The 27,627-nt window shown below is 32.6% G+C and overlaps 2 protein-coding genes across 6 annotated transcripts in view; both read right to left on the reverse strand.

Moving 5' to 3' along the window:
• Nucleotides 1-1,248: 1,248 nt before the first annotated feature.
• On the reverse strand, nt 1,249-5,338 carry LOC141454898 (probable cytosolic Fe-S cluster assembly factor AGAP009023). Its single transcript, XM_074129593.1, has 9 exons — nt 5,182-5,338; nt 4,992-5,087; nt 4,745-4,891; nt 4,312-4,414; nt 3,820-3,975; nt 3,198-3,437; nt 2,021-2,240; nt 1,783-1,937; nt 1,249-1,629 (listed from the first exon to the last, which is right to left on the reverse strand). Exons 1-9 carry the CDS (start codon nt 5,245-5,247, stop codon nt 1,421-1,423), a joined length of 1,392 nt encoding a protein of 463 aa, XP_073985694.1. The 5' UTR covers nt 5,248-5,338; the 3' UTR covers nt 1,249-1,420.
• Nucleotides 5,339-17,362: 12,024 nt separating this feature from the next.
• Nucleotides 17,363-27,627, reverse strand: part of LOC141454851 (calpain-11-like) — a 150,408-nt gene continuing 140,143 nt past the window's right edge. For 2 of the 5 annotated variants that reach the window (XM_074129492.1, XM_074129491.1), the window contains exons 4-15: nt 27,407-27,547; nt 27,141-27,318; nt 26,332-26,576; nt 26,056-26,228; nt 23,616-23,818; nt 22,525-22,682; nt 20,548-20,617; nt 20,219-20,315; nt 19,997-20,124; nt 18,220-18,415; nt 17,910-17,965; nt 17,366-17,827 (exon numbers count right to left, since the gene is read on the reverse strand). In XM_074129492.1, the coding sequence (XP_073985593.1) occupies nt 17,801-17,827; nt 17,910-17,965; nt 18,220-18,415; nt 19,997-20,124; nt 20,219-20,315; nt 20,548-20,617; nt 22,525-22,682; nt 23,616-23,818; nt 26,056-26,228; nt 26,332-26,576; nt 27,141-27,318; nt 27,407-27,547 (1,672 nt within the window). In that variant the 3' untranslated portion in view covers nt 17,366-17,800. Of the gene's footprint in view, nt 17,828-17,909; nt 17,966-18,219; nt 18,416-19,996; nt 20,125-20,218; nt 20,316-20,547; nt 20,618-22,524; nt 22,683-23,615; nt 23,819-26,055; nt 26,229-26,331; nt 26,577-27,140; nt 27,319-27,406; nt 27,548-27,627 lie in introns of all 5 variants that reach the window. The other 3 variants (XM_074129488.1, XM_074129489.1, XM_074129490.1) reach the window with 3 other exon arrangements.

The following is a 27,627-nucleotide window of genomic DNA, read 5'->3' on the forward strand; positions in this document are numbered from 1 at the left end:
TTTAAAAAGAATTAATAATTGTTAATGTTTTAATAATTAATTAAAAAAAAATTAATTAAAAAGCGAGAGTAATTTGATTTTTTTAAAAAAATATTTAGATCTTCCTGTTAGATGTCAGTTTCCCTTTGCTAAGGATTGATGAAAGATATACTCATCTGTCATGGCGGCATTTCTGATACTTAAGACTGTTCTGCGAATCGATGAAGATTCATTGTCAAGGCAGGAGGCTGTAGAAGGGGAATATTTAAGTTGGGAAAATTATCCTTACGCCATCATTTGGACGTAAAAACATTTCACGCTATCATACAATATTATACGATTCCATTTCAATGTTTCCGATTGCGTTGTTTGAATTGAATGTTTTTTTTTTTTGGATTTCAATGTGCAACAAATAGCCTTGAATCCACCGCCTACAAAGTTCAACTGCTTTCTTCACGTTATGTCAAAATGACGCGTTTGCGAGTAAACACTGCTTTAATTCGGAAGTGCCTACGTATTACACATGGGATGCGAGTAGAACATCATTTGAACGACGCTAACGAGGAGAGCGAGTCTACGGACAACCTGGTATATTTAAAGAAACTACGATAAGCAGACTGTTCATTGTGCATCCCAATCAAGATAAAGGACTTCTTTCTTAAAGAAGTCCAATCCAACGTCGTACAGCAATTTAGACTTGGGACAAACGTGTTTTATAATAAAATAATACAATGTTAGATACTGGCACTAGGTCAATGTGCACACAATTGGACGGCTAGTATCGCTGTTGAGGTTTAATACAAATACAAAATCTTCATTAGTTTTGTTGGAATTTCCATATTTTCTTTTTCTAGCATTATACTTTGATGCCAACCGCATATTGTACTCTCTAGATCGGCCACCTTTGGTTGCAGATTCAGAATGAAGGGCACAATTCAAGTTCTTCATTAGATTTGCTGGAATTACCTTAATTTCGGATACTAACATTGTATTGACTATTAGGCTCCATCAACTCACAGGACAAGGTTGTTCTTTGTGATACGAGATACAAAACAGAATTTTTGTTGTTGATTATTATATAGATTCAGTAGCTGCTGTTAACTAGCAGCAAATTTTGTCGTACAGTACAGTCGCAATTCTGGTGCGACTGATGATATTCTTCCAACTTGGACTTTTTACTATACATTTGATACTTAACAGCAAAATCAAATTAGGAAATGATCATTTTCTTACGTGTTGCAATGAAGGATACTTCAAAGAATCACTAACTTTACAAAAATATTTCATTTATTTAAAAATCTGTTATTTACAAAATTATGTTATTATGTAAAATCTTTACAGTGCAAAGCACGAAGTATCTTAATACTACTGATTTATTTATTTACACATCTTCCTCTGTACTGTTTTACATCCTTAAATACAGCGCTTTTCAACACTTACTTCACCATTTTATAGATAATGGATTTGGATTGTAGGTAACTGGTTCGAAAGTGGTATGTAAAAACAAATTCGCTTTGTCAGTATTAAAACCATCCAACCAACTGCTGTACATTTCGTGCAGTTCTTCAACATTTCTAGTTGGTAACTCTGAGTGAATCTGTTCTAATTGTTTTAGATGACCTTTTACTTGAGCTCCGCCATTCAAACAGCCTAAAAAAAAAAAACAGATCCTGTAGTGCTGGATGCCCAGTCAGACAAGCTCTAGCTCATCACCATCGACTCACATACATTAAAACTTACTAATTGCACGTTTATACAGAAGCCGACATTCAAATCAAATTTAATATTTGTCAGTTGAATTACCTGATGGACATGCCATTATTTCAATGTAATCATAATCACAAGTTCCACGTTTCATTTTATTCACTACATTCTGTATATTACGAAAACCAGTTACAATGGCCACCTTCAGAGATTTCCCATTTTCCTCGTGTTTCGCTAATAAGATATCAGATTTTCTGCAAGCAAGAAAAAGTTAGCTATCTAGAACCTTTTACGACACCAAAACAAAACCTGAAAAAACAGACACACACAAAATTACCTGGTAACTGTCTCAAAAGGTACATCACCGTTGAAATTAAATAAAGCTTTTCTAGCGTGTGCTAAGATATGATGAGCATAACCTCCAGATCCGGTACCTTCCACTCTACATAATGATCTATATGGTTGTATTGGTTTCCATGGCCAATCTATATCTCCGTTTTGCTCATTGTTCAATGAACCATCAATGCATTCATCTTGCATCAAAAGCATCATTTCAACTGTAATTAATGTTAAAAATTATTGAGGAAAAAGATCTTTTACTGCTACTTCCACAGTTCTAAATAACAAATTTGTCTAAAAAATAAAAATAAATAAGAAGTTGTAATTTATGTGTATATAATGTATACAGTAAGTTTAGATAACAGCCTGGGTGTCTTACTCGAAAAATCTAACAAAACCCATTGAGTATACAGGTACTACCGTTTGAGAAATTTCCCTTCCAACTTCGACATTAGCAACACTTTTAACTCCCTTTAACAGTAAACAAAAGATAATAGAGCCGAACGTTCAGAAATATGGGGCGCCCTTCGAGAGAATCTACCGCGACACCTTTTCACAGAAGTGCACCTAACCTAACTGAACATTCCAGGAAAATACGATACAAATGGAAATTGTAGAGCCAACATGTTGATTGAAAATCGTAAAGGCTGTCTTCGAGAAAGTCTTGGAAAAAAAAAGAAAAGTTTTTTGTGAAGTGGTACTGCAGAAAATCGTAAGGGCTATTTCTGAGAAAATATCAAAAACAAGAAACTGCCTACTCAATAGAGTGATATTTTTAATTGAAGAATTTTCTTTAAAATGGAATTTTTTTACATAAAACCACTCCTTAAATTTTATGGCTCAATGGTTGTCCACTATTCTGAGATTCCCAAGAAAATGACTCCTAAAACTCCTCTGTAAACTTCCGTCTATACGTCACATACATAAACATATAAGTTGTACTCTGTGGGTAGGTTTCATGAAAGGTTTCAGTGTAATGTTTAAAAAATTCTAATGTTTTAAAGAACTAAAAGAATTATTAAATACAAATATTGTTGTTGAAAGTCATATGAGTGATTAAAGAGAGATGATGATGGATGATGGGAACTTTCCTCGGGTGTAAATCTCATAATATATGTATTTCCGGTGAAAATTGAAAACAGAAATTAGTATGACGTAGTAAAGAAAGAACAAACCTGGAGTAATCACACAATCCACATCTCTTGATCCTTCAACATTAAACTGTGTCCTAGAGGCTTCCAATTTTTTATCATAACACGGCATCAACGTAACATGATAGATTTCACTAGGGGTTATGTTCTTTTCTTTAGAAAATTTATCTTTCACCAGTCTTCCCATAATTTGCTGTGGTGATCTGCAAGTGCTTAAATTTGGTAAAAGGTGTCCTTTAGTTTTTTCAGCATAACAAACCCAACCTGTTGCAGGACATCACAAGAATATTTATTGTGGTTTTATTTATTTATTTATTTATTTTTTAAATTATTTTTACACCAATTTTTAATATAATTTCTTTTTGGGATTATTAATACTCTTTTGTTCTGTCATCTACCAAAACATTCTACAAAAATAAGCCTCTGAGAATGACCTCGATTATCAGCTGAAATATCAGGGGATTGATAAGAAATAAAAACGAAAAAAGACCAGGTTACAAAATAAAAAAAAAAAAATGGGCAAAGTCTAGAAATGTTTCATTTGAGAAAGGTAGAGTGAGACTGAGATTACAATATTATACAAAAATAATCTTGTCCTGAAAACTAAAAATTCCAATTAAAAACGATATAAACATAATTGACCCACCTGGACATGTGGATGCCAGCATTGGTAAAGCTGTTTTTTCGCCTTCAACAAATCGCTGATATCTGTTCAGAAATTCTCTCTGTTCTTCGACTAGTGCAAAATCATCGGCTATAGTCATCTCTAATACTAAATCAGCTCCCAATCTTTTGAATAAGCCTAAAAAAAGATAGAAAAATAATTAATCATTCAGCAAGAATTGAGATGTTTAAAAGACTGTTCCACTTCCTTGTACGTACTTAGCTGATATAATACTTAGAAGAATAAAAGAAAATGAAGGAACAGACTAGAGTATTAAACAATAAAAACGTACTCCCGTTGCATTAGATAGCTGTACATATTAGTAAATTTGAATACAGATTTTTCAATTCACATTATTACTAGTGCCGAATTTTGAAATAAAAGTAATTCTGTTGTCAAACAGTCCAGGATTCTGGTAAAACGTACAATTCACTTTCAAAACAATCCTTCATTATGAAAATAAACATTACTTACCAGCAAGTTTTTGAAGACATATTTCAGGTTTCAGACCACATTCTGTAGCAATGGATAAAATTGGTTGTAACGCAAACGAAACAACAATTAATTTCAAATTTTCCTAAAAATAAAATTAGAATTGCAATTTTCGTATAAAGTAGAAAAATTATTTATTATTTCTTTGTTTGTGCAAAGAAATTTAAAAGTTACGTCAATTTTTTTTGACAGTTTGCTTCACTTTTTAGATGTTGAAGCGATATCAGTAAAAAAAAAACCAGTCAACGACTAAAAAATGAAGTATGCAGTAGAGTATTCCAAATTTATTAAACTGCGTTTTACAATATATTTATCCAAAACGCATTGAAAGCGAAGTTTGATGAAGTAGGTTAAGACAAAACTTTTGTATAGATAGTTTGAAAATATTACCTATTCCAATAAAATTTCTACATACCTCACGTCGATTTTTGAATACCCTGAGTAATTCATCATGACTTTGCTGATTAATGAGCACACTTTCGGCCGTAGTAATACATCCACTGCAAGCTAGACAATCAGCTAAGGAAATATCCACCCGGCTTAGTTTGTTTTTATCACCAGTCTATAACATAAACCTAAGGCGTTAGTATGATTATAAGTTGATTTACATGAAATTATTCTTCAAATAGAACGAATAACAGTGAGATAAATGGAAGACATACCGCTGTAATTTCTACATAGGAACCATCATCTTCTATTTTAATTTTCGAACCAGTACGTGTAGCTTCCTTTTTTATTTCTACAGGTTTAATACACTCCTAAAATCGAGACAATAAATAGTAACAAGTTTTTAAATCCTACGCAAACTTTAGATAAAATAAATTAATTGAATAGTTTTCCAACTTTGCTAACCTGTGAAGGCGTAATAAAATCATCTAAATTTGATAACTGTAAAATGCTACTGAATTTTGAATCCATTTAATTAAACAATATGAAATTGCATATGATGGTCATTCAGTTAGGTAACCTAACATAACCTTCCTTCCAACAAAATAAAACTGACTAGTGCTGCACTCGTTTGGGATAAAGAGGAAATTATCATTTAGTAGTTTTGCCTTGGTAGTGGTGTGTGGTCTTACCTGGCGACAATCAGCACAGTTGAGCACTGATTAAAAAAAAATTAAATTCTAAATTTAATTGATTAAAATTTTTAATTGATTAAATTTATTTTTAATTTTAATCAGAATTTAATCGGCGAATTTAATCGTAATTTTAATCATATGACAATTATTTAATCAATTAAATTTCATATTTAATCGTTAATCAAACTAAAAAAATTATGATTAAATCTGAGAATTAAATTGAACTTTAATTTTAATCACCGAATTAGTTCAATTTCAATCGTTAAACAAACTAATTTAATCATCCACTTTTATGGCTTTTCAACCAATGGTTCGAACCACGTTTTGCCGAGGCGATTTTTCTAAGCGTCTTCAATAAATACTTTACGGTTAATTTTTGTAGACTTGGACTTCTTCACGAGTCTCTAGACCAGTGGTTCTTAACCGGTGTTCCGCGAAATTTCAATTTTAAATGTATTGAAATTTAGAAACTTAGAAAAGATACGAAAACAAAAAATGTTCCTTTTTTTAATTTGAAATTAATTTTAAGTTCTTGCTAAATACCGAATTTTAAATTATTTAATGTTAATGTTCCGCGAGAAAAATATATACATATAATTGTGTTCTGCGTCTATGAAAAGGTTAAGAACCACTGATATAAAAGGTTGAAAATTTTTTGGGTCATGAATTTCTGTAAAATTATGGCCGTCCTATATCTCCCACTGTGAACCACGTATTGATATGGAATTTTTTTCTCTTATACACTTTGTTTTTCTCCATTATAAACTATAGTTATTTTGTGCACAGATCTATAAATGTAGAAGATATAAAGGGTTGAAAATTTTTTGGGTCATGAAATTCTGTAGAATTATGGCCGTTCTATATCTCCCACTGTGAACCATGTATTGGTATGGAATTTTGTTCTCTTATACACATTGTTTTTCTCCATTATAAACTATAGTTATTTTGTGCACAGATCTATAAATGTAGAAGATATAAAGGGTTGAAAATTTTTTGGGTCATGAAATTCTGTAAAATTATGGCCGTTCTATATCTCCCACTGTGAACCACGTATTAATATGGAATTTTGTTCTCTTTTACACTTTGTTTTTCTCAATTATAAACTATAGTTATTTTGTGCACAGATCTAAAAAGGTAGAAGATATAAAGGATTGAAAATTTTTTGGGTCATGAAATTCTGTAAAATTATGGCCGGTCTATATCTCCCACTGTGAACCACGTATTGGTATGGAATTTTTTTCACTTATATACTTTGTTTTTCTCAACTAGAAACTCTAGTTATTTTGTGCACAGATCTAAAAAGGTAGAAGATATAAAGGGTTGAAAATTTTTTGGGTCATGAAATTCTGTAAAATTATGGCAGTTCTATATCTCCCACTGTGAACCACGTATTGGTATGGAAATTTTTTCACTTATACACTTTGTTGTTTTCAATTACAAAACTATAGTTATTTTATGCACAGATCTATAAATGTAGAAGATATAATGGGTTGAAAATTTTTTGGGTCATGAAATTCTGTAAAATTATGGCCGTTCTATATCTCCCACTGTGAACTACGTATTGGTATGTAATTTTTTTCACTTCTACACTTTGTTCTTCTCAATTATAAACTATAGTTATTTTGTGCACAGATCTATAAATGTAGAAGATATAAAGGGTTGAAAATTTTTTGGGTCATGAAATTCTGTAAAATTATGGCCGTTCTATATCTCCCACTGTGAACCACGTATTGGTATGGAATTTTTTTCACTTATACACTTTGTTTTTCTCAATTATAAACTATAGTTATTTTGTGCACAGATCTATAAATGTAGAAGATATAAAGGGTTGAAAATTTTTTGGGTCATGAAATTCTGTAAAATTATGGCCGTTCTATATCTCCCACTGTGAACCACGTATTAATATGGAATTTTGTTCTCTTTTACACTTTGTTTTTCTCAATTATAAACTATAGTTATTTTGTGCACAGATCTAAAAAGGTAGAAGATATAAAGGATTGAAAATTTTTTGGGTCATGAAATTCTGTAAAATTATGGCCGGTCTATATCTCCCACTGTGAACCACGTATTGGTATGGAATTTTTTTCACTTATATACTTTGTTTTTCTCAACTAGAAACTCTAGTTATTTTGTGCACAGATCTATAAATGTAGAAGATATAATGGGTTGAAAATTTTTTGGGTCATGAAATTCTGTAAAATTATGGCCGTTCTATATCTCCCACTGTGAACTACGTATTGGTATGTAATTTTTTTCACTTCTACACTTTGTTCTTCTCAATTATAAACTATAGTTATTTTGTGCACAGATCTATAAATGTAGAAGATATAAAGGGTTGAAAATTTTTTGGGTCATGAAATTCTGTAAAATTATGGCCGTTCTATATCTCCCACTGTGAACCACGTATTGGTATGGAATTTTTTTCACTTATACACTTTGTTTTTCTCAATTATAAACTATAGTTATTTTGTGCACAGATCTAAAAAGGTAGAAGATATAATGGGTTGAAAATTTTTTGGGTCATGAAATTCTGTAAAATTATGGCCGTTCTATATCTCCCACTATGAACTACGTATTAATATGGAATTTTGTTCTCTTTTACACTTTGTTATTCTCCATTATAAACTATAGTTATTTTGTGCACAGATCTAAAAAGGTAGAAGATATATAGGATTGAAAATTTTTTGGGTCATGAAATTCTGTAGAATTATGGCCGTTCTATATCTCCCACTGTGAACCATGTATTGGTATGGAATTTTGTTCTCTTATACACTTTGTTTTTCTCCATTATAAACTATAGTTATTTTGTGCACAGATCTAAAAAGGTAGAAGATATATAGGATTGAAAATTTTTTGGGTCATGAAATTCTGTAAAATTATGGCCGTTCTATATCTCCCACTGTTAACCACGTATTAATATGGAATTTTGTTCTCTTTTACACTTTGTTTTTCTCAATTATAAACTATAGTTATTTTGTGCACAGATCTAAAAAGGTAAAAGATATAAAGGATTGAAAATTTTTTGGGTCATGAAATTCTGTAAAATTATGGCCGGTCTATATCTCCCACTGTGAACCACGTATTAGTATGGAATTGTTTTCACTTATACACTTTGTTTTTCTCAATTATAAACTATAGTTATTTTGTGCACAGATCTAAAAAGGTAGAAGATATAAAGGATTGAAAATTTTTTGGGTCATGAAATTCTGTAAAATTATGGCCGTTCTATATCTCCCACTATGAACCATGTATTGGTATGGAATTTTGTTCTCTTATACACTTTGTTTTTCTCAACTAGAAACTCTAGTTATTTTGTGCACAGATCTATAAATGTAGAAGATATAAAGGGTTGAAAATATTTTGGGTCATGAAATTCTGTAAAATTATGGCCGTTCTATATCTCCCACTGTGAACCACGTATTAATATGGAATTTTGTTCTCTTTTACACTTTGTTTTTCTCAATTATAAACTATAGTTATTTTGTGCACAGATCTAAAAAGGTAGAAGATATAAAGGGTTGAAAATTTTTTGGGTCATGAAATTCTGTAAAATTAAGGCCTTTCTATATCTCCCACTGTGAACCACGTATTGGTATGGAATTTTGTTCTCTTATACACTTTGTTTTTCTCCATTATAAACTATAGTTATTTTGTGCACAGATCTATAAATGTAGAAGATATAAAGGGTTGAAAATATTTTGGGTCATGAAATTATGTAAAATTATGGCCGTTCTATATCTCCCACTGTGAACTACGTATTAATATGGAATTTTGTTCTCTTTTACACTTTGTTTTTCTCAATTATAAACTATAGTTATTTTGTGCACAGATCTAAAAAGGTAGAAGATATAAAGGATTGAAAATTTTTTGGGTCATGAAATTCTGTAAAATTATGGCCGGTCTATATCTCCCACTGTGAACCACGTATTGGTATGGAATTTTTTTCACTTATACACTTTGTTTTTCTCAATTATAAACTATAGTTATTTTGTGCACAGATCTAAAAAGGTAGAAGATATAAAGGGTTGAAAATTTTTTGGGTCATGAAATTCTGTAAAATTAAGGCCGTTCTATATCTCCCACTGTGAACCACGTATTGGTATGGAATTTTTTTCACTTATACACTTTGTTTTTCTCAACTAGAAACTCAAGATATTTTGTGCACAGATCTAAAAAGGTAGAAGATATAAAGGATTGAAAATTTTTTGGGTCATGAAATTCTGTAAAATTATGGCCGGTCTATATCTCCCACTGTGAACCACGTATTGGTATGGAATTTTTTTCACTTATACACTTTGTTTTTCTCAACTAGAAACTCTAGTTATTTTGTGCAAAGATCTAAAAAGGTAGAAGATATAAAGGGTTGAAAATTTTTTGGGTCATGAAATTCTGTAAAATTATGGCCGTTCTATATCTCCCACTGTGAACCACGTATTGGTATGGAATTTTTTTCACTTATACACTTTGTTTTTTTCAATTACAAAACTATAGTTATTTTATGCACAGATCTATAAATGTAGAAGATATCATGGGTTGAAAATTTTTTGGGTCATGAAATTCTGTAAAATTATGGCCGTTCTATATCTCCCACTGTGAACTACGTATTGGTATGTAATTTTTTTCACTTCTACACTTTGTTCTTCTCAATTATAAACTATAGTTATTTTGTGCACAGATCTATAAATGTAGAAGATATAAAGGGTTGAAAATTTTTTGGGCCATGAAATTCTGTAAAATTATGGCCGTTCTATATCTCCCACTGTGAACCACGTCTTGGTATGGAATTTTTTTCACTTATACACTTTGTTTTTCTCAATTATAAACTATAGTTATTTTGTGCACAGATCTAAAAAGGTAGAAGATATAATGGGTTGAAAATTTTTTGGGTCATGAAATTCTGTAAAATTATGGCCGTTCTATATCTCCCACTATGAACTACGTATTAATATGGAATTTTGTTCTCTTTTGCACTTTGTTTTTCTCAATTATAAACTATAGTTATTTTGTGCACAGATCTAAAAAGGTAGAAGATATATAGGATTGAAAATTTTTTGGGTCATGAAATTCTGTAAAATTATGGCCGTTCTATATCTCCCACTGTGAACCACGTATTGGTATGGAATTTTTTTCACTTATACACTTGGTTTTTCTCAATTATAAACTATAGTTATTTTGTGCACAGATCTATAAATGTAGAAGATATAAAGGGTTGAAAATATTTTGGGTCATGAAATTCTGTAAAATTATGGCCGTTCTATATCTCCCACTGTGAACCACGTATTAATATGGAATTTTGTTCTCTTTTACACTTTGTTTTTCTCAATTATAAACTATAGTTATTTTGTGCACAGATCTAAAAAGGTAGAAGATATAAAGGATTGAAAATTTTTTGGGTCATGAAATTCTGTAAAATCAGGGCCTTTCTATATCTCCCACTGTGAACCACGTATTGGTATGGAATTTTGTTCTCTTATACACTTTGTTTTTCTCCATTATAAACTATAGTTATTTTGTGCACAGATCTATAAATGTAGAAGATATAAAGGGTTGAAAATATTTTGGGTCATGAAATTCTGTAAAATTATGGCCGTTCTATATCTCCTACTGTGAACTACGTATTAATATGGAATTTTGTTCTCTTTTACACTTTGTTTTTCTCAATTATAAACTATAGTTATTTTGTGCACAGATCTAAAAAGGTAGAAGATATAAAGGATTGAAAATTTTTTGGGTCATGAAATTCTGTAAAATTATGGCCGGTCTATATCTCCCACTGTGAACCACGTATTGGTATGGAATTTTTTTCACTTATACACTTTGTTTTTCTCAATTATAAACTATAGTTATTTTGTGCACAGATCTAAAAAGGTAGAAGATATAAAGGGTTGAAAATTTTTTGGGTCATGAAATTCTGTAAAATTAAGGCCGTTCTATATCTCCCACTGTGAACCACGTATTGGTATGGAATTTTTTTCACTTATACACTTTGTTTTTCTCAACTAGAAACTCAAGTTATTTTGTGCACAGATCTAAAAAGGTAGAAGATATAAAGGATTGAAAATTTTTTGGGTCATGAAATTCTGTAAAATTATGGCCGGTCTATACCTCCCACTGTGAACCACGTATTGGTATGGAATTTTTTTCACTTATACACTTTGTTTTTCTCAACTAGAAACTCTAGTTATTTTGTGCACAGATCTAAAAAGGTAGAAGATATAAAGGGTTGAAAATTTTTTGGGTCATGAAATTCTGTAAAATTATGGCCGTTCTATATCTCCCACTGTGAACCACGTATTAATATGGAATTTTGTTCTCTTTTACACTTTGTTTTTCTCAATTATAAACTATAGTTATTTTGTGCACAGATCTAAAAAGGTAGAAGATATAAAGGATTGAAAATTTTTTGGGTCATGAAATTCTGTAAAATTATGGCCGTTCTATATCTCCCACTGTGAACCACGTATTGGTATGGAATTTTTTTCACTTATACACTTTGTTTTTTTTCAATTACAAAACTATAGTTATTTTATGCACAGATCTATAAATGTAGAAGATATAATGGGTTGAAAATTTTTTGGGTCATGAAATTCTGTAAAATTATGGCCGTTCTATATCTCCCACTGTGAACTACGTATTGGTATGTAATTTTTTTCACTTCTACACTTTGTTCTTCTCAATTATAAACTATAGTTATTTTGTGCACAGATCTATAAATGTAGAAGATATAAAGGGTTGAAAATTTTTTGGGTCATGAAATTCTGTAAAATTATGGCCGTTCTATATCTCCCACTGTGAACCACGTCTTGGTATGGAATTTTTTTCACTTATACACTTTGTTTTTCTCAATTATAAACTATAGTTATTTTGTGCACAGATCTAAAAAGGTAGAAGATATAATGGGTTGAAAATTTTTTGGGTCATGAAATTCTGTAAAATTATGGCCGTTCTATATCTCCCACTATGAACTACGTATTAATATGGAATTTTGTTCTCTTTTGCACTTTGTTTTTCTCAATTATAAACTATAGTTATTTTGTGCACAGATCTAAAAAGGTAGAAGATATATAGGATTGAAAATTTTTTGGGTCATGAAATTCTGTAAAATTATGGCCGTTCTATATCTCCCACTGTGAACCACGTATTGGTATGGAATTTTTTTCACTTATACACTTGGTTTTTCTCAATTATAAACTATAGTTATTTTGTGCACAGATCTAAAAAGGTAGAAGATATAATGGGTTGAAAATTTTTTGGGTCATGAAATTCTGTAAAATTATGGCCGTTCTATATCTCCCACTGTGAACTACGTATTGGTATGGAATTTTTTTCACTTCTACACTTTGTTCTTCTCAATTATAAACTATAGTTATTTTGTGCACAGATCTATAAATGTAGAAGATATAAAGGGTTGAAAATTTTTTGGGTCATGAAATTCTGTAAAATTATGGCCGTTCTATATCTCCCACTGTGAACCACGTATTGGTATGGAATTTTTTTCACTTATACACTTTGTTTTTCTCAATTATAAACTATAGTTATTTTGTGCACAGATCTAAAAAGGTAGAAGATATAATGGGTTGAAAATTTTTTGGGTCATGAAATTCTGTAAAATTATGGCCGTTCTATATCTCCCACTGTGAACCACGTATTGGTATGGATTTTTTTTCACTTATACACTTTGTTTTTCTCATTATAAACGATAGTTATTTTGTGCACAGATCTAAAAAGGTAGAAGATATAAAGGGTTGAACATTTTTTGGGTCATGAAATTCTGTAAAATTATGGCCGTTCTATATCTCCAACGTATTGGTATGGAATTTTTTTCTCTTATACACTTTGTTTTTCTCAATTATAAACTATAGTTATTTTGTGCACAGATCTAAAAAGGTAGAAGATATAAAGGATTGAAAATTTTTTGGGTCATGAAATTCTGTAAAATTATGGCTGGTCTATATCTCCCACTGTGAACCACGTATTGGTATGGAATTTTTTTCACTTATACACTTTGTTTTTCTCAATTATAAACTATAGTTATTTTGTGCACAGATCTATAAATGTAGAAGATATAAAGGGTTGAAAATTTTTTGGGTCATGAAATTCTGTAAAATTATGGCCGTTCTATATCTCCCACTGTGAACCACGTATTGGTATGGAATTTTGTTCTCTTGTACACTTTGTTTTTCTCAACTAGAAACTCTAGTTATTTTGTGCACAGATCTAAAAAGGTTGAAGATATAAAGGGTTGATTTTTTGGGTCATGAAATTCTGTAAAATTATGGCCGTTCTATATCTCCCACTGTGATCCACGTATTGGTATGGAATTGTTTTCACTTATACACTTTGTTTTTCTCAATTATAATCGATAGTTATTTTGTGCACAGATCTAAAAAGGTAGAAGATATAAAGGGTTGAAAATTTTTTGGGTCATGAAATTCTGTAAAATTATGGCCGTTCTATTTCTCCCACTGTGAACCACGTATTGGTATGGAATTTTTTTCTCTTATACACTTTGTTTTTCTCAATTATAAACTATAGTTATTTTGTGCACAGATCTATAAATGTAGAAGATATAAAGGGTTGAAAATTTTTTGGGTCATGAAATTCTGTAAAATTATGGCCGTTCTATTTCTCCCACTGTGAACCACGTATTGGTATGGAATTGTTTTCACTTATACACTTTGTTTTTCTCAATTATAATCGATAGTTATTTTGTGCACAGATCTAAAAAGGTAGAAGATATAAAGGGTTGAAAATTTTTTGGGTCATGAAATTCTGTAAAATTATGGCCGTTCTATTTCTCCCACTGTGAACCACGTATTGGTATGGAATTTTTTTCTCTTATACACTTTGTTTTTCTCAATTATAAACTATAGTTATTTTGTGCACAGATCTATAAATGTAGAAGATATAAAGGGTTGAAAATTTTTTGGGTCATGAAATTCTGTAAAATTATGGCCGTTCTATATCTCCCACTGTGAACCACGTATTGGTATGGAATTTTTTTCTCTTGTACACTTTGTTTTTCTCAATTACAAACTACAGTTATTTTGTGCACAGATCTATAATTTTAGAAGATATAAAGTCTAGTGAGTGGTAATCATGGTGAAATGTGAGTGTAAGGTGGTCCTATCTAAGTCTATTGAGTGGTAAAGATAGTTAAATGTGAGTGTAAGGTGGTGCTATCTAAGTCTAGTGGGTTGTAAACATGGTGAAATATGAGTGTAAGGTGGTCCTATCTAAGTCTAGTGAGTGGTAAACGTGGTGAAATGTGAGTGTAAGGTGGTCCTATCTAAGTCTAGTGAGTGGTAAACATGGTTAAATGTGAGTGTAAGGTGGTCCTATATAAGTCTTGAGAGACACTAACATGGTATAGATGAGTCACCAGACTGGTAGAATGAAGGTGCCAAGTTTGGGAAAAGTGATAATATTGATAGAGAAGAGGCACCAGCTAGGCGGAATAAAGATGCATTGGTCCGATTCTGGTTTAACCATTGGCAATGTTTGGTTTTAAAAATTTAATCTCTCAAATTTTGATTAAATTAAAAAATTTAATCGTCCAAAGTGATTAAAACTAAATTTGGAATTTAATTCAATCAATTAAAATTCTGATTATTTAATTTTAATTTTAATCTTAATTTTTAGTTATGATTAAAAATTTTAATTGATTAAATTGCGATTAAATTAAAAGTGAATTTAATTTCAATCAACTAATTTTGGCCGATTAAATTTTTTAATTTTAATCATGATTAAAATTAAATTTCGGTTTAATTCAATTGTTTTTTAATTGATTAAATTTTTGCCCAACTTTGTCAATCAGTAGTACAGTAAAAGCTCTTTTATCCGGCATTCCAACATCCGGAACGTTCTATTAACCGGCAAATTTTCAACTAGCTACGTACTCATAAAAAAAATGTGTTGAAATGGCTTTTGTTATACAGTAATTGTTATTACACGATTTGATTGTTTGGAAATACAGAAATGTAGACTATTTTATTGATTGTTTTTGAATTGGCTTTGTTATTAAGTAGGCTATCTAATATTTGTTTGTTTACATCACCCGGCACATTCACCGTAAAGTACATTTCTATCGAACGTTTTTATATGTGACGCCATCGTTTCAGTTGCGTTCATACAAGGTTCGGGTACGGTTTATCAAGCGGTCTATTGAAGCTTTACTGTTTACGTACTTTAGTGATAATGAGTGAGAAAAACAGTGGTTCGCAAAAACGGAAAAGAGTAGTGCTGACTATCAAAGAGAAAATAGACATTTGTAACAGACTAGATAAAGGAGAAAATCGGAACACATTAATGGAGGAATACGGCATCGGATCGTCTACAATATATGATATTAGAAAACAAAAAGATGCGCTTTTGAAATTTTATACAAATACCGAATCGAAGAAAGCTATATCCGATCATCGTGCTTTACGTAAACCGAAGTTGGAAAAGTTAGATTCAGTGTTGTATGAGTGGTTCATCCTTCAACGTTCTAAAGGTGCTCCTCTGTCAGGACCTATACTTATTGAAAAAGCAAAGGACTTTTACAGAAAGATGGAGCTTACTGAAGAGTGTGCGTTTTCTGATGGGTGGTTAGCTAAATTCAAAAAGAGACATGGAATAAGAAAACTTGACATTTCTGGAGAGCTTAAGTCATCTGATTTTGGAAAAGCAGAAGAATACCGTCATATTTTTGAACAATTAGTGGAGGAGAATAATTTAACTACTCATCAAATTTATAATGCTGATGAGACAGGCTTAATGTGGCGTTGTTTACCAAACAAAACTTTAGCTGGAGAAAATGAAAAATCGGCTGCCGGTTTTAAGCTAAATAAAGATCGTTTAATTCGTGTTGTGCGAACGCTTCAGGTACACATCGTATAAAATTACTGGTTATCAGTAAATATAAACAGCCACGAGCACTTAAAAACGTTGTTCATTTACCGGTAAAATACGATGCACAACGTAATGCTTGGATGGATAAAAACATCTTTAAAGACTGGTTTTTACATAGCTTTGTTCCTGCAGTAAAAGAAAATTTTCGCCAAATTGGACTGCCTGAAGACAGCAAATGCATACTGCTTCTTGACAATTGTTCTGCTCATCCAAATGAACTTGAACTTCAATCCGGAAATATTCGTGCTGCATATCTAATGTACTGTTATATTTATTTAATTTATATTAATTTCTTGTACACTCAATTTTAATGTAGTACTGTATCTAACAATATGGTAGGGCCTACTTTATTAGAACATAAAAGCTATGTACAGTTCTGTATTTCACCGAGAAAGGTTAAAGAATCATATTTTACGTGGGCCGAAATTAGCGTTCTATTATCCGGAGATTTTCGATATCTGGCAACATGCCGACCCCCGAGGGTGCCGGATATTAGAGCTTTTACTGTAATGTAGATTTTGACTTAGCCGTATTCACGCCACAATATAAATTTGTTTTAATGAACACTAAATAATTTAAGTACCTGAAATTTTTTTGCCAAAAATCCCACATTCACAACAATCTCAGAACAGTGAGTGATTGTTATAAGCATCTTCTACAACGTAAAACTAAATTTAACTTAAACACATCCCCATTTAGTTGCTTTAAGTCCGTCCATCTTTGTATTGATAAATTCACCTACCTAAAACTTAGCTCTTTCTCCAAATAGTAATCACTTATTATGTACATCATCAAGGGTAATTCTCCAATGAACATTCAAATATAGCCAGCCAGTAAGTAGATTCTAAGACATTTATGATCTTGGAACAATTTCAAAAAATCAATTTTCGTAAATGAATTCAATGCAAAATTCAAATTGTACATTTTACATTGATTTTGCCAGCAAAATTTTGCACTCAGATTTGTATTGTTTTTTCAATTTTAAAAGCAACACCTCAACATAGTAATGAATAAAAAAATAATAATAACATTTATAAAATAATTTATTTATAACAAATAAACAATGATTTTTCACTGTTACTTTTATTTTTTTGTATTGAAAATTAAATAATTTCTGACAGTCTAAATTTTGGTTAATAACAATACAATTATTGATTTGATGTTCATAATTTTGTCAAAATATATATATAGATAAAATATTTACATTAACAATTTTTTTTAAATTTCATTTTTCATATTATTCTATTTATATATATTAAAAATAATTAAAATAAACCATAACTGGTAGATGGCAAAATAATTTTAATCAAAATACATTATTTATATATAATTTACATTTTAAACATTTATTTTTAAATAAATCCATTATCTTTGGCTTGCAAATTTTAAGTGTTCTAATTTTTATTTTTAATATTTAAAACACATTAAAAAATAAAAATAAATTCTACAATAATAATACTAGAGAAAATTAAATTGTAGACAATTTTCTTCAACTGTCATGAATAGATGGTCATGAGAATCATCTGAAATATGAAAAGAAATATTTATAAATATTTATTTTTTTGGAAATTAGTTAAAATATTCTCCATTTTTGTGATGTTTTACCTCTTCTAAAGATATGGGATTTCCTTTCATTTTTGTGTCTAAATTGTGATATCGCTCTGCAATGAAATGGAAATAGATAAATCTAAAATTTTCCCGATTTTAAATTAATTATTTATTTTAATATGAGAAATTCTCAAAAAAACTTTTAAATGCCTCCCGTGACCTCACAGGTCACGGAACCACAGCTCTAAGCCATAACTCCCTTCACCGCGGTAGAAGTCACAGCGTGTTTGTAAAGAACATTCGCTCTACATATCATTCATCAATTGCCCTTTCAAGGCAAACTATAAACAAAAAAAAAATGATTTACCATGTGCCAAATGCAGTCTAACCATGGCCATGACAAAACATTCAGCTGACAGTATGGTATTCTTGGCAAATCTCAGTACAAGACATTCCAACACTTTGTTACTGACTGTACTGCCGGCTTCCCAGAGTAACGCTCTCAGATTGTAGCTGGACGTTTTACTAGAGTGATTGCCACGATCGAATTTTTCAAAAGCTATCTGTAAACAGAAAATAATTTATCATTCTTTAATTTTTTTTTAACATCGATAAAACAGTTGATTTTTTTCAATCTGATCTGTAAACTGTCATCTTTGCCCGTACGAGAAAGCGAATTAGCCACTTCTCCAGCAAAGTGGGTGTACCCTGCGGGCATTTCCGACCAACAACAGAAAAACTCAAAATACCATCACAAAAGAAAAGTAGAGTCTTTTAGAGATGATGATAGAGCAGGGATGGCGAACCTTTTTGAGACGTGGGTCAAATTTTGTCCATTTTTTTTTTTAGTACTAGCTCTTGGGTCACTAATGCCCATTTGCACAAGAAATAAGTTTAAAAATTATAAACTGAATATTTTCAAAACTAAACATCTTTAAAATTCAGTATGGCTTAACGGGGTAAAACGGAACGAAACAAGTGGCTATGGAAGTCTCTTTTTACAAACATAACTGAACAAAATCTTACAAAAGTGTGTTTTATCTGAAGAAAAATAAAAATATTGTTATTTGATTTTTTTTTAACAAACAAAATATAAGTAAAATTATACATTTTATTTGATATTTTGTAAACACTTGCTTTATTTCAAATACTACAAAAGCATTCGTCGTCATTTGCGTTTTAGAACTGTAATGATCAAACTAATGGTCATAGATAGCATTTAAATTTCTTTAGTGTCAAATGCGTGATTGAAAAAAATACAGATAGAATATAAATTATCCACACAATTAGCAAAATCTAAATCAACCCGTGTAAACAAACAAATGGTTGCATAGCAATTGTGGGTCAGTGAAAAAGCTTGCGCGGGTCAGTGCCTGACCCGCGGGTCATAGGTTCGCCATTACTGTGATAGAGCATCTATTCGAGTTTAGCGAACGCATAGGTGAAACTCAAGTTTAAGCCAAACGACTGGTGCTGAAGGATTAACTTGCTTAGTGGAAAATGACTCGTGAACATATTTTCCAAGACACACCCTCCTCCCTCGTTATAAGAAGCCTTTCCTGACGATCGCAGGCTTCGAAAAAGCGAAAAGTGACCTTCACAGAAAGCCTGCGTTGGATGGAGAAAGATATAGGGGGGGGGGAATTTGAGAATCAGGAATTTGGTTATCCCCAATCTCCCAGCTCTCAAGATCCCTAGAATTTTTCAAGAGATCGGCTGGATTTTTGCACCCTGGGTGGTTTACTCTAGGGTTAGAGGGGAGTATAAGCTCCCTAGAATCCTCTCACACTTTCCATTTGGGGGTGCCTTCTGTGCAATATATGGGGAGGGAAGCATAGGCCACCAGGAAATGGTTACCATCTTCCTAGAACTTCCCTGGAAAGCCTTGTTCCTTTAATCTGGGATAGTCATTTTCAAAACAACTTCTAAACTTTCGCCCCGCCTAGAATGGTATTAATGTATTCCTTAAACCTCAAATTATAAGATTTCATACTACAAACTCATGTAATGAGTACCATAATTTACTAATTAACGCAATAAATTTACTAAATAATAGTATAATGCAGTAAACGCCTGTCTGTTTCTTTAGGTCGATTTAACTTCCAACTATGAAAAATAAATGTTACCAATTAAATAATACTAACCCTCCAAAACTGTAGCATATGCATTAGTATAGGTATATCGAACATATTAATTCTACCGCTAATATTTATGTCCCTAAGCATGATTAAACTTTTGCACAACTCCAAAGAAGGCTTCTCCAATAAATAAGCTGTAACAGAGAAATATAAGCATAAATAAGTATAATTTTTTTTTTTTTAAGATATAATATCAATAAATGTTTTTTAAAAAAATAATTCCATCACCTTTCCAGTGTGATTTTAAAATTTTATGCAATTGATTAACATCAACTTCTGGAGGATATTTCAGTAACAACTTTGTTACTAATGATTTACCATCAGGCTGTAAAATGTTTAAAAAAATAAAATTTATTAGTTTAATTGAAAATATTTTCTGGGTTTGAAACAATTACATTACTTTCTCTAACCCCAATTACTTAATAAAATTTGTTGTCAAAAAAAAAAATCGTTAACATGAAAATAAAATAACATTTACACGTTATTTTTACACGTTAGCGGAAATGTTATTACAGCACCTCTTACTAGAATAGGAAGAGAAGTGTAAAAAAACTTACCATTACTATAGAATCTTCTAGAAATTCAGCTGATATATTTCTAAATACCATATTGTCTTCGTTGACTTCCCTGAAATGAAAAATCGTTAAATTCAATTTATTTTTTTAAAGATGGTAGGAAAAGCAATGCTGGACGTAATATAGAAAATTTAAATCCTTCCTAGCGAGTAGTTTTGCTTTAAATCTGATTTAAAGTTTTCCGAATTTTCTAGAGATTATCCCATCATGTTTTCAAATAGAATTGATTTTAACATGGCATGTTACTAAAAATAATATCATCACTGAGTGACTAATGCGTTAGGCAGAGGTTGCTTAATAAATATTCATGGAATTTTTGAAATAATTTATCATATACGAGGGTCGTTTGAAAAGTCCGTGCAAAGTCAGAGAGATAGCACCACTGGCGCGTATCGAGGTTATGTTTAGCTAGTAGCATCTATTGGAAGAACACACACCAAGTTTCAGCCAGATCGGTCTATTTCTTTGTGTTTGGCGTTCGTTTGAATCGAGGAAGTCGAGTGATTTTCAAAAAATGGACGAAAAAGAATTTCGTGTGTTGATTAAACACTAATTTATGAAAGGCAAAACGCCTCAGGAGACTAAACAGTTTATAAGTGGTTTCAAAATTTTCGGAGTGGCCATATGGGCACAAGTGACGCTGAACGTTCTGGACGCCATGTTGAGGTTACTACTCCAGAAATCATTGATAAAATCCATGATCTGGTGATGGATGACAGAAGAGTGGAAGGTGCGTGAGATTGCTAGTGCTGTGGGCATCTCGAATGAACGGGTACATAATATTTTGCATCATACATTTGGACCATGACAAAGCTATCCGCAAGATGGGTGCCGCGATTGCTCACGCTTGACCAAAAACGAAATCGTGTGAAGTGTTGCAAAGACGGTTTGCAGCTGTTCCAGAAGAATCCGCAGGACTTTAAGCGTCGTTTCGTCACTGTGGATGAAACATGGATACATCACTACACTCCTGAGACCAAATGGGTTACCAAGGGGGAATCTGCGCCAAAACAGGCGAAGACCGTTCCTTCGGCCGGAAAGATTATGGCGACTGTCTTTTGGGATTCGCAAGGAATAATCCTCATCGACTATCTGGAAAAAGGTAAAACTATTACAGGTGCATATTATTCATCGTTATTGGACCGTTTGAAAACCGAGCTGCAAGAAAAACGCCCACGATTGGCCCACAAAAAAGTCCTTTTCCATCACAACGCACCAGCTCACACCTCAGCAGTAGTGGTCGCAAAATTAATGAAAATAGGGTTCCAACTCGTTTCACATCCCCGCTATTTTCCAGACTCGGCTCCCTCGGACTACTATTTGTTCCCCAATATGAAGAAATGGCTGGCGGGAAAAAGATTTTATTCAAACGAGGAGGTGATTGCAGAAACGAATGGCTATTTTTCAGACTAGGACAAATCCTATTATTCGGAAGGGATCAACAAACTAGAGCAGCGTTGGACGAAGTGTTTAAGCCTAAAAGGAGACTATGTTGAAAAATAAAAAAGGTTTACCCCCAAAAATTAAGTAGTTTTTATTTTTGCACGGACTTTTCAAACGACCCTCGTAAATTGGGAGTTCTGTGGTGTATCTATAAATTTGTCTATTACTAAGCATTAAAATTGCACATTTCAAAATTCAATTTCTCTATTAGAATCTGTTGATATCTTTGAAGATAGATGGAAATCCGGGTATAGGATAATCCGCCGTGTAAGGTGAAAATGCAGGAGTAAAGAGGAAGATCCTGAACTATCTAGGACGATGTAGTAAGTGAGGAATTCAGAAAAAATAGTTTAGATTATACTAATAGTTGGTCCAGAATAAACCAAGACAGGATAGTTTGGAAAGCATCTCGATTAATGGTTAAACATGAAATATGTTGCAAGAAAAAACATGCAATAATTATTTAATTTAATTCTCAAATTAAATACAAAATAAAAGTAAAAAAATAAGATTTACCAAATATTACTCTGTTCATCTGTTAATATTCGTAACAAAAATTTTCCATCACAATTTGGTACATTAGTCTGTGGCACTACAATGTAATCTCCAGGAGGTAATGTAAAAAATGTAACAACTTCTCTAGCTACTGAATGATTTGTTACATCCAACGGTTTCTGGAAAATAAACAAATAATAGGATCAAGGAGAAGTAATAATATTGAAAATTCAACTAAAAAATATCATTTGACAACCTAACTTTAGTTGAGTCGAATTAAAACTAGAGTAGTTCTACTGATGCCCGATAGATGGCAGGGCAATCCATTTCTTGGGGAAACATTAATAGACATTCTTGAAAACCTTTAGTATTTTTTGAAGAGCAAATATGAGAAAAAATGAAATGTCCACATCTGATCATTGCTTTCTCTTCAAACTTGGTATTTTTAATTAGATTTTCTTATTCTTCAAGAACATGAACATGTTTGGGGGGGGGGCGGAATTAGAAACAAATCTTGCCGATTTTATCCACAACTGTGGATCTAACCACATCTTTCAATAGAAAAAAAAATCATTTGAATCGCTTTTGAAAAATTTACAAAAACAAAACATTTAAAGAAAATCAACTTGTGTTAATCGAAGTGGAATTTTGAAAGCCACGGGTTACTTACACAAAAGACGAACAGGGAAAAACGCTTCGAAGTATCGAAAGACCTGCAAATTTTTACTGAAGTAATTTATAACCAGTTTATAACAACAAAATTACCTCTAGTATACGACGAGTAGATTAACTTAAATCTTACTTGGCTTAGAGTTCGGTTAATTATTAGTTGCAAAATAGAAATCATTACATTCAAAAGTTTAAGTCAGGAACGCAGTAAACTTATAAGACTGCTTATAACAACCAGGTAACAAGGGAGCCCCCTGAGAATGAACGACTGAACTGGATATAATAAGTTTCAAATACGGAGTCACCCAAATATTGAATTATAACCTGAACTTAAATTTAAAATTTCATCTTTTCCTATACAATATACATAAGAAACCAACATTGTCTGAAAATTACTTTATTTTACTCTCGAATCTTCTTACTAATTAAGGATAACTCCTTACTTGTTCTGTAACAAACTGTGGAGTCAGTCGGGTCATTGATGGTGGTATTTCGTAAACAGCAAATCCTATGGCATAAAGTTGTTTTTTCTTCTTATTTTCTGGCATTGTTTCATAATATTGTGTCACAGAGACTACCACATGGCATTTATTGCTTGTCGATCTTGGAATCATTATATGGAATTGTGGATTCATGGCTGTTGTGTCTGGAATAGAAAAAAAAAAAAAAAAGAGAATTTAGAGGCAGATTGAAAAATTATTTTAATCATTCACTGCAGTTGAAATATGTTAACCAAGGTTTTAGTGGCATCCCCAGGAATCTATATTTACACCTTAATCTCGAACATGTTTCGACCGTAAAACGTTGTCAACGTGTAGGACCCCTTTTTATGTGGAAATTCAGAATAGAAATATGCGTGCAATTAAACTTGAGTGTATTGTCAGAGGTAATAGATTCCTATCCTTTCCAAACAGACATTAAAGACTGAGTTTAAGAATGTGGGAAAATTATCAGTTCAAAAAAAAAGGTTTGGGAAATATAGAGTCGGAAAACATGGAAAGTAGTTGGGCCTAGAACTTGATATCAACAACAGATTCTGTAGAGAGATGAAAGAGTCTGCAATAGATTTCCTTCAAAGACTGCAGAGATATAAGATCGGGAAATTTTGCATGTTCTGTATAGTTAGCAGGTGTTAAAGAAATATACGAGGTGTGTTCAAAAAGTAACGGGAATTTTTAAATTTCGCGGGTTTGGAGAGTCTGATTGTAAATTTTTTTTTTATTATGTTGGTACACATGCCCCTGAAGTACGATAAAATTTTCAGTAATATTCATTGTTTACTTCTTAAGTGGCAGCCGTTAAGGTTAGACGTGTTTTTCGAGCTTGGCGATTTTTGTTTGTTAAAAAAAATGGATCAAAGAATTTGTATTAAATTTTGCGTAAAAAATGAAATAAAGTGTAATAAAGTGTGTGAAATGTTAATAAAGGCATATGGTGAGTCTGCTATGAGTAAAACAAGGATTTACGAGTGGTATAAGCGTTTCCAAGATGGCCGCGAAAACGTTGAAGATGACGAACGACCTGGACGTCCAAGCACATCAACAACCGATGAAAACGTGAAAAAAGTGAAAGAAATGGTTATGAACGATCGCCGAATCACAATCAGAGAAGTCGCTGATGATGTTGCCATATCAATTGGCTCATGCCATGAAATTTTTTCGGATGTTTTGGGTATGAAACGTGTGGCAGCAAAATTTGTTCCAAAATTGTTGAATTTAGAACAAAAACAGCGGAGAATGGAAGTTGCTCAAGAGTCACTCAATGAAGTCGACAACGATGCGGATCTACTGAAACGTGTTATAACAGGTGACGAAACATGGGTTTACGGATATGATGTCGAAACTAAGGCTCAATCGTCCCAGTGGAGGCATTCTGGATCGCCAAGACCGAAAAAGGCTCGACAAGTGCGGTCGAATGTGAAGGTTATGCTCACTGTGTTCTTCGATTTTAATGGCATAGTGCATCATGAATTCTTGCCACAAGGTCAAACAATCAATAAGGAGTACTACCTACAAGTTCAACGCCGTTTGCGTGAAGCAATCCGAAAAAAACGCCCGGATTTGTGGCAAAACAATTCATGGATTTTGCACCACGATAATGCACCTGCTCACACTTCATTGCTTGTTCGTGAATTTTTGGCCAAAAACAAAACTTTAACGATGCCCCAGCCTCCATATTCGCCAGACATGGCTCCATGTGACTTTTTTCTATTTCCAAACATAAAGAGAACATTAAAAGGTCGTCGTTTTACAAGCATAGATGACATTAAAAGCGAATCGCTGAAAGAGCTGAAAGCTATCACAAAGATCGAGTTTCAGAAGTGTTTCGAGGATTGGAAAAAGCGCTGGCACAAGTGTATTGTATGCGAAGGGGACTACTTTGAAGGCGACAATATTAATGTAGATGAATAAATAAATATTTTTTTCAAAAAACGAAAATTCCCGTTACTTTTTGAACACACCTCGTATAACCTTCCAGAACCTACCACAGATTCTCTATTGATGTGATTGTGATGTCTCTATTTGGAAGGAGTGTTGTAAAGCAATTAGTTCTTCCTGGCTCCACTAGGGGCGCAATAGAGCCTAATAGAAAAGGACTAACAGATTTTCGAACGGCTTTAACGTCAAGATTCTTCTTCTAACAGGAGATCATAAGAGGATTTGAGGTATGCCCATAAGTCTTGGCAACTGAGGGAAACTGGATTAGGTAAGGGGCATCCACTTTTCTTACGGTAGTAAGTTTTACATAACTTCTACCCTTACAATGCCCAATTTACACAAAAACTTACCAGCATAAGTAACATTTCTGCCCTTACACAAGCATTATCCAAATATCCAGACTCATTTTAAACACAGAAACCAATTCTCCAAAGACTATAATTACCAGAAAAGTTTGGCCCACCGCCAGCATTATAGCCACTTCGCCAACGTCTCCTTGCCAGAACCGCACGCCATGGTTGTTTAGTTTGCAAAGCTGGTTCACTCATCCAATCATCCGGCCCGATATGCACTAAATCTAGATGGGTGAAATGTCTGGCAAAATCTTCAAATGACATCCTATACGATTAAAAAAAAAAAAAAAAAATGTTCATCTGTTGCAAAAAAAAAAGAAGTGCATTTTGTGCCATTGTTTATTTACATTAGGAAAAATCAAACTAACCAGAATTCACCATCGTTGCGCACCCGTACACTCAGCAATTCTTTATCCCGTTCGGACAGAGAATCCCACTCCCAGGATCGCTCGCTCCAAGGGCCAGTCCACTCTCCTTTACCCCAGGGATTGCGCAGACGGACTAGTGGTGTTTCACCCGTATGACCTCTCACTCTAGCCAATCCTGTTACCGAATACGCTGTCTGCGTCATTAGACCATTTCGGAGTCTCAATTGTCGTTTACTGTCCTTTTCCTAAAAATATTGTACAAAAAAAAGAAGAAAAATTCATTCAGAATTTCTTTTTAAGAAATAGCAGCATTAATTGTCTACACATTGTCTCTGCCGTTTAGACACGAACTGCAACTGCCTGGAGTCTAGTAACTCTGCTGAGGCAGTTGGCAAGCCTACGACATGCAAAGACATTTCCAGACGACACGCATCATTTTCCGGCAGTCTCCACCCAAGAACATCCAATGCGCTCTGTACTTTTTTCTGAGCCGAAGAAAAAAAAAAAAAAACTCTATCGATGCTTTTTAGAAATTACGGAATCCCATGAGTTTAAGAAACTGTAAAAAATCTCTCAGACCAACGTTGAAAAGTGGGTCAACAGATTGATGCTCGTTTTTATATACAGATCTCTGGTTTACAAGAATGAACCAAACTTAAAACGATAAGGTTTTAGCAAAAAATTATTAACGTTACATCACATTGAAGCAAAGAGTTAGCAACTTGATACGAACCTGGGAATTCTGAACGTTAATCACAGGAGCAAATGATCTCCAGTAAACAACTACCAAAATTTTAATGACTACTCACCGGGTTTATGGTCGCAATTAGAAGACTAGATCTGGGGACAGCACTGTTGAGTACTTGGTAAGTAAGATATCTATCCTGATTGGTAAGTCCAAAGCTTTGGACTATTCCACCCGTTAAGTCTTGTAAAGCTCTGGTCGTTGAACCACCTTGACTCAGACTCTCGTAACTACCATATAATCTAAACAGAAATTTTTTGTATTTGTTTGTAGCATGAAAAAATTGGATATTTTCTCATGAAAATAAATAATTTTTTTTCCGTTACTCACTTTGCGTAAGCTTTTTCTAATAGGGCAACCCAAAATTCTGTTGGATTAGTAGAATGTGAGAATATTAAGCGACCTTTATAAGTTGGCAGTCGATCGTCTATTAGCACTTCTTTCCATTCGCCGAAATGCCAAAACCTAAACCTAAAACAAGCGGATGCTGAAGTTAGAATCTTTTCTTAACTTAAGGATTATTACTTTATTTATAAATTTTATGTAAAGAA

Source organism: Rhodnius prolixus, unplaced genomic scaffold (assembly GCF_049639745.1).
Source record: "Rhodnius prolixus isolate KJV_2025 unplaced genomic scaffold, Rpr scaffold_15, whole genome shotgun sequence".
In the NCBI taxonomy this organism is placed as follows: Eukaryota; Metazoa; Arthropoda; class Insecta; order Hemiptera; family Reduviidae; genus Rhodnius; species Rhodnius prolixus.

What these genes read in the sequence shown, in the direction of transcription:
- LOC141454898 (XM_074129593.1), bottom strand. Translation starts at nt 5,247, where the DNA reads ATGGATTCAAAATTCAGTAGCATTTTACAGTTATCAAATTTAGATGAT. An exon ending in TATTCAAAAATCGACGTGAG is followed by an intron (nt 4,415 to 4,744) that starts GTATGTAGAAAT and finishes TTTTATTTTTAG; the next exon opens with GAAAATTTGAAATTAATTGT. An exon ending in CCTTTTGAGACAGTTACCAG is followed by an intron (nt 1,938 to 2,020) that starts GTAATTTTGTGT and finishes TCTTGCTTGCAG; the next exon opens with AAAATCTGATATCTTATTAG.